General features: G+C 31.5%; 1 protein-coding gene across 1 annotated transcript in view; it reads left to right on the plus strand.

The window, feature by feature from the left end:
• The window catches only part of LOC106459722, a 59,404-nt gene extending 56,858 nt beyond the window's left edge, over window positions 1–2,546 (plus strand). The window contains exon 8 of the mRNA XM_022386250.1: window positions 2,129–2,546. Coding sequence (XP_022241958.1) covers window positions 2,129–2,422 — 294 coding nt within the window. The 3' untranslated portion in view covers window positions 2,423–2,546. The remainder of the gene's footprint in view (window positions 1–2,128) is intronic.
• Window positions 2,547–8,263: the final 5,717 nt, after the last annotated feature.

Here is an 8,263-nt window from a genome sequence, read left to right on the forward strand (position 1 = left end):
AGAATCTAAAGTATATAAAATTCAGTGTGTGTCACGTCACGCTTGATTTCTCGATATAGGAAGAGTCATAGAAACCAAAATGCATTTATCTAGATAGAATAGTTCGATTACTGTCTGTCCATTATGATTTTAGTAACGGGGAAGAAAAGGGAGCGTGAGGGAGGGTGCCTTGAAACCTTATGAGTGTAGTGAGTGTTGGTATAATAAGCCTAAAGTAAAGGCCTAATGTGGGATCACTTAGCCTAGAGCCAAGTGCATAAAATTTATCATGAAAGTAAACAATATCTATTCAATGTTAAAGTTAAATCGTTTCTGAATTAAGCCGTTTTCTGTTATGCCATCAACGTTTTCAATAAAAAAAATTAAACCTCTTTAATCAACGGAGATTCTAAATTAAAAAATCAACAAATATTTTTCAGTGCATTTCATTTTATACTTTAAATACATATTAGGTTATACTTTTGTTGTTTAGCAATATTACATAAAAATTAGTGTTGGAACGTAGTGTTACCAAAACGCACTGGCTTTTCAATGTATTAGAAGTTGTTAATCCAACTGATTTTTACCAATAATTATTCTATGAATATGCCACGAATTCATTTCATGAATGATCTTAATTTTAATTGGCTCACAAAGGAATCTATTGACGTTTGACTGCCTCGACTGCACTCTTCTGCCTCTTTTGTTGGTCAAGCTTGATTTCGCAAAATGTATTTATTTCAGTTAGCTATGAAATGTGAGGTTATGGTATACTATGGGATGGGGGTGATAGTACTTGCCCTGTTACTTTTGACGGGCTATACGCTAGTAAATAATAATTAATGACTTTTTGCTCATGAATTTGTTGTATTATTGATAATACTCATTCACCCTGATTCTGATCTCATTAACCCTTGGGTGAACCATTCACCTAGTTGAGAAGCACTGCAAGTCTAGAGGAGGACGTAATATGACAGGGAAAGAATAAATTAAAGTAACAGTGAATAAAGGATAGCATATAACTAGTTATTTGATTCATACACTTTTACCAATTCCACGTTTCTTGAAAAACTTATTTGTTTGTTTCAGATTTTTCGCACAATGTCACCATACAATGGCTACCTGCGCGTAGCCGTCCTGCATTTTGAACTGATAGAGTAAAGTAAAGGCAGCTGTTTAACAACACCCATAGCCAACTCTTATCTGACAGAATATTGGGATTTGATCGTTACTCTTATAATGCACCCACTATCTCAATGTGCGAAGTGCGTTTTTGCCTTAATGGGACACGCTAATCTCCAGGGCACTCTTGAAAAGCGTAACACTAGTACACTGAAAACTATATTAAATACCCCCTTAATCAATTGTTGGCCCATGAAAGCCCAGTAAAGGCTCTGACAGCGTCACTATAGTATAGCTTTAACATTTGTGATAGATAATTACGGCACATCTTACTGAATCGAGTGGTTAGACGGTACAGATAATAACTAATGTTTATAAATATAATAAAATCGTGTAATAAGTAATCAAAATATTAATGCACTAATGAAAATAACCAAATTAAGTGCAACGCAAAATATTATCTTACTAAACATATTATGAAGTGTTTTTAACACAACTAATTTGACTCTATGTTTGCCGGAAATAACAAATAAAGTTAAACACTAATATGTATAAGCGGTGATAAGATACAAGAAAAGTCACAGTAATAATAAGACTTTAGGAATAAGGGCATGGAATAGCCCTGTGGTATAAGTTTTGGGCACGTTATAAGAGTGACAGGCAGTACCTTATCATTGACGGTGCTGCTGACTGACTGCCTTCCCTAACGTCAGTAATTCAGAATTAGGAACGTTAACACATAGTCTCAGAAGCTTTGCCATAAATACAAATAGATAAAAAGTAACAGCAATGGGAAATACAACAAATGAATTAATTACCAGAAACTAACGTAACTAAACTAATGACGTAATGTTTGGCTGTATAAGTAACAGTTATACAGCTTACATTAACTATAGTAGGAACTTAAACAAACTGGAAGTAAAACTAATTATGACCGCCCTACTAAAGTTGCTCAGTACTACATTAAAATAAAAAGAGTTAAGACTAAATTAAGTGTATTATATAATCCTCTTTTTCTGACTTCTAGCGTGTGTTACAAGCCAAATGTGACAAGCTTAGCTGCCAATATCAGGAAGCTTGGTGGTTGAAAGACAGTATTAACAAGCGTAGTGAACAAGTAGCAAAGTTCCTTCTACAGTATCTCTCTGGTGACGAATATGCGGACTATGAACACTTCATCAAGATGAAATCAAAGCTCTTAATAGACACTCGTGAGATTGACGAAAAAATAAAACTGGGAGAAGAACAACTTGTTGCCTTACGTAATAGCATCAACTTTAAAGTTTCCAATGTGAATACCCCCGTTTCGGTGGCAACATAAACTGTGTATCATTTGAGTAGTCTTTTTTGTCTACAATATTCATCCATGCGGTATTGACGACTGAAAAATCCCCCTTTTTTTTCCTTGTAATTCTCTTTTTTTTCTTCTTAAATTTAAGATATCTAACCCAACTTTAAATGATTTAGTAATGCTTTCTGTTGTATTCATATAAATTTCCAAAAACATTTTGGAAGAAATTTGTTTGCAAAAGCGTTTTGTTTATGGAAAATGGTATTCATTCATTGTTTTATTGATTTTTTTTCTATCGTTTTTATTTATTCATTATAAAAAATGCATCATCACGTTTTTTCACCTTTCTCAATGTGTTTTAACCAATTTATTTTGTGACCTCTCTAATGTAAACTCCAAGTGTTTAAGACAAAAACGAGAGAAAATTAAGCAGATTTAGAGTATTATACAGGTATGATTTTATTAGCATTGTGAATGAAACAAAGTTGATATTGTTACTAGAAAGAGTGTGAAAAAAGGATAAGACATAAACAAAAATAAACCTCAAATCACAGTATTTTTGTAGTACGAAGATGTTTGAATGCCATATTAACTCCGTATAGAGATATAGGTTTGTGTATGTTTTATGCCAGGAGTTTTCGTCAAGCTCCCACTTTGGTGGAAAATCTTTAGTCATTTATTATTTCATAGTAGCATTATTATTTCACATATTAATGTTTATGAAAATATTGTAAAAGCTGTTGTGTATTATGTAAATATTAAAACAAGGCATAGGGAACATGAAGGGCTTTTGATTTGTGATAAACGTTTATATAAGTAAATATAAACGAGTTGTGTACGAATAGATAAAAGTTATGTTCATGAGAATGACTCTTCGATTTTAATATCTGATAAAATTATTACAATTTTTTAGGACTGGACTTCCTTTTGGACTTCTTCAGTCTCAGCTCTTAAATGAACGGCCTTCATATACCATATGGTGTCCACCATAAAAACCAAGACAGCAGTCTATAAGCAATTCGAGTTTTACAATGTTTACCATGTTTGAAAATTATATAAGAAATTGCAAACCAGGGAAAACTTAATCCGAATATTTCTTTTTTTTTCATAAGCTAAAAATCAGTATACTTGTAAGTTTTTAGAAGCAAAGTTTTAAAGTATTTAAGCATTTATAAACGATCTTATAAGGATATTACATAAAACCTATCATTAAGAGTACGATATTAAAGTTTATTCAGAATGACATTACTGTGGTCACAGACACTATACTAATTACATGCACAATGGTTTTCATTCTCATGTAGGAGACGTGGCTCAGTGATGAGTCTAGGGAGCTTATGCTAAAAATCGGGTTTCGATACACGCGGTGAACACAGCACAGTTAACCCATAGTATAGGTTTGTACTTAACAATAACAAACAAAACACAACTCTTACACCAGAGAATATTGATTTTTTAGGTTTTAGCAAAATCAGAAATAACCCTATAAATATATATATATATTCTAAAGGTTTTGTTGTAAAATGACTGACCAATGTATAGATGGTAATGGTAATATTTTAAAGGTAAATGATAAACAAACTCTTGTTTTATATTTTAGTTCAAAACTTGATATTTAACTATGAATATTAAACGTTACAAGTGAGCCTGTAATGTTTTGCTTCACTTATGTTAATAACAGTTACTATCATCCAAGTTACATTAAATTCCCGCAGTGTTAAACGTTTAAAAATATTTGGTCGATTATCCAAACACGGTGCATTATCAGTTGAAAGTTCATATTTATTAATAAATGTAAAATCACCAAACGTTACTTTGTTAGACATGTAAAATAATACCAAGTCAGCTACTCCATGTTTGTTTCAGCTGTAGCCGTATCTAATGGCAAGAGAAACTTCAAAGTCAATGAAATCTCAGAATTTCCACCTGGTAACATCAAGACAGACATGCAGTCACGTGCTCCACACTCAAAGGGTACATCACAACAATGTATATAACTGATATTTGTATATATCACGTTCAATGTAAAGTTGTAGGCTGAGAAATGTTGCATAAAAAATAAAAAGAAATATTTTAACAAATTAGAAATGTATTAATCATATCCGTGTAGGCTTTTAGAGCATCACGAAAAATTTTGAAATTATTTCTTTCAACTATGGATGCTGTATGATTAAACACCCGCAGTTATGACACGTCTTACAGAAGAAGAAGACACTACCGTTTGTTCTCAGTTACACACGTTATCAACCCTTCAAATTTTGTACTACACCCTATAGAATAGAACAGCGTGGTGTTATTGGTTACAATAATAGAACAGTGAGATGTTATTGATTACAATAATAGAACAGTGAGATATTTTTGGTTACAATAATAGAACAGTGACATATTTTTGGTTACAATAACATAACGGTGAGATATTATTGATTACAATAATAGAACAGTGAGATGTTTTTGGTTACAATAACATAACGGTGAGATATTATTGATTACAATAACAGAACAGTGAGATGTTTTTGGTTACAATAATAGAACAGTGATATACTTATAGATCACAATGCTAAAATGTGTTAATGTAATGTAATATCCCACCAAAGACACGAAATATATGCACAATACTCTGGACTTTACAGCACAATAAATAGACGTAAAAGATGAAGTTTATCAAAAAAACTTCTCTCCTGATAAAAACTGCCACATTTCTTTTGAACTGTTATAATAAGAATAAGTGTTTTCCTCCAGCATAATGGTAACAAAAATGAAACAAACAAATGATTATGCCTAATACAATGTTGATTTTATTAGTAATGTATATGCTTATAATTGAAACCTCATTTGTCAAAAACAGTGAAGATTAAGTAAGTTTCAATAATGAAGAGTGTGTCATCTTGAAAGAAACTATGACCAGAGTTGACAGGCAGTTGGTATAATAATTCAACATAATTTCTCATGCAATGATACTTTAATTTATTTCAAAGTTAATTAGTTTCCATTTCCGCGTAACAACAACAACATATTTTGTCAGTTTTTTCCCTGTTCTAATGTTTAGAGATTTTAATTTTCTTGTTTACTGATTTATGACATCATGCTCTGCTTATCAGTTTGTTTCATAGAACTGGCCTCATTAATGTATAGGTTATGTTTTAGTTCTTATCTACAAAGCTTACTTTTGATTAGAAGTTATTAATAATTACACATTCAGTTTTACAACTTTAAAAATTGATCATTTCTTTTTCGTTTAACAGAATATTATATGGCGTTTAAAAACGTTTTTTAACATTACGTGCAAGATACGCTTAATCCATCTTTAATGTAAACCATAGAACAATTGTACTGTTTGTTTTGTTTTTCTATGGAGAAGAAACAAAAACTAGTTTGGATAGGTGACATTAAAATATTATTGTGGTTTAATCGTCAATAGAAAGTATTTGAATTTGCATTTCTAAATCGTTCTTTTTTTAGAGAAACTAGGCTAATCCCAATGCAAAAGGCTCTAGATGTTTTGTTTTAAATTTCGCCAATTTATTAACGATTTGGATGCTCATAATAGAAACCCGATTTGTTAAAAACAGTGGAGATTAAGTGTTTCTATATATATTCACAAATATTTAAATAAAATCTAAAATCACATTCCAAACATTATTATGTGGCTAATCAATATATGCAAATAAATAACTTAAAGTGACTCATGCAATCTAAGAAATATAATTCAAGGAATATTTTGTAATGTGAGATGTCCATTCAACAAATCCCATATAAAGGTATAAAGTGTCACTTCAATATTTTAAAAAAGCTTCTCTTGAAGAAAACACAGACAAACAAAGTTAATTAAAAGTAAAAATAAGTGATAATAAGTAATTCGGGGTAAAATAAATAAAATAAACAATAATATCTTATTAATTTTTACCCTAATTCTGATTTGTAAAAGACAAATTAAAATTAAATACTTCACTAGCTTACTCTAGTTAACACCATAGTAGTTGTGGTTCATTCAGTTTGATAACATAAATAGTGTTTCAACCATTATTTTTCAAAGGCAGGCAGACTTGGGGAATGAAGTTTTACAGACCTGTTCTAGAAGTGCATAATGCTCAGAATAAAACATTTGCCATTTTTAATTTTGAAGAAGAGTGATGAGCATGAATAATTTATGTATAATGACAAACTATGTAAACAGAAAATCATACAGTACTTTGTATCTTATTCTCCTTTTCTTTATTTTGTCTATAAAACTACTGCTTTGTATGATATCTTGAAAGCATCTCACAGTATCTCGCCACAAAAACGCCATACGTCGTAATGTGTAGCACATTTTATCACTGTCTTTAGAAGTTAGCAACACCTCTTAGACTTTACGTGTTTCACATAATACTTAACTGTAGGTTTTTCTTTCTATTGTGACAATGCTTAAAAATAAACACAAAAAAGACATGGCGTTTCTTGATGGGCACCACAACTTTTGATAACAGACCGTTTGAGACACTTGGAACTGGTGTATGAGAGAGAATCAGTATTAATTGGCTTAATGCGCATGTTTATCGCTGAGAAGATTTCATTTGTTTGTTGTTATGCACAAAACTACACGGTTGGCAACCGCGAGTATCGAAACCCAATTTTTAGCGTTATAAACTTCAAATTTATCGTTGAGCCACCGCTGAGAAAATAATAAAATGACTGGCCTTTGTAGTGTGTTGTTCTTGCTTGTGGAAGAACAACCATTAGCAACCCAAAAATACATGACACCTTTGTTAATAACAAATAATCGGCTACAACTGTTTTAATCAATTTATAAAATTTATTTTGTAGATTGCTATAATTTATCAGCGCTACTAATTTGTCCCGATCAGCAGCCACTTTTGACAAATCTACTGCACGAAATTTCGGTGAAAGTGTTAGTTATATAGGTACAGGACTACGACAGTTTCCAAACTGTGCAATCTTCTGCTTCTAAAGTTCTGGTTTTATTTTTCAAGTTTAAACTGTTATCACTCAATACGGGCTTAACAAAACTTATCCACACCTAGTGAATGAAATATTTTGAAAATGTGAAGAGACATGTTTCAAGATGTGCATTTATATTGACTTTAGGGAATGTGTTCATTATAAGAAACCAAGAGTTCTTTCTTTTTCTCCTTTTTTTAGTCACTGGTTATTAAATGCATACTGCGATTGTATTTTGTTTATCAACACTTTATATAATAACGATTCGGTGATATTGCTGAAGATATCTTTAACATTTTATATGCTTTCTATATAGTTTTTTATTTTATTTAAAACCTTTGTCATGCAACTCGGTTGAGCAACAGTAACAAGATTTAATCTTTCTTTTAAAGAATAATTCAGCGAAAATTCACATAATATAGAAAGAACTTTCACTCACCAGTAAAATTACAAATTGAAATTTCAAACAGCATGTAAACAAAACTGTAGAAGCACTTTACACACACTGTTGCGTCGTAAATAAACCAACTGCAGAGTAAAAAACCACCAAAGCACTTCAAAAAGTCGGTAGAGTAAGAACAAAAATTATACAAAACCACAAATTTGTCAATCTGACTACCTGACTGGCTGAATGACGTTGTTGGAAAGGCATAGATCTCTCTTGCCTTCACCTTATGCAAATCTAAATGCACACAATTGAATCACGCTACCTTGGCTAAAAGTGTTTTTCTTAGTTTTACTTATAACTTTGGTAATAACATGTAATAACTACTTTGCAGCACCAGTAACGAGTTAACAATACACTACTAGCCATATTCTATGATTACAAGTACGCTCTGTGAATTGCCAAGTAAAAACCCACCCTCGTATTACGTGCGGTGCAAGAATTTGTGATCAGACTGCAGCTGCATCAGCTAGGTAAAAAAAACAAAA

This window comes from Limulus polyphemus, unplaced genomic scaffold (assembly GCF_000517525.1).
Source record: "Limulus polyphemus unplaced genomic scaffold, Limulus_polyphemus-2.1.2 Scaffold653, whole genome shotgun sequence".
Classification (NCBI taxonomy): domain Eukaryota; kingdom Metazoa; phylum Arthropoda; class Merostomata; order Xiphosura; family Limulidae; genus Limulus; species Limulus polyphemus.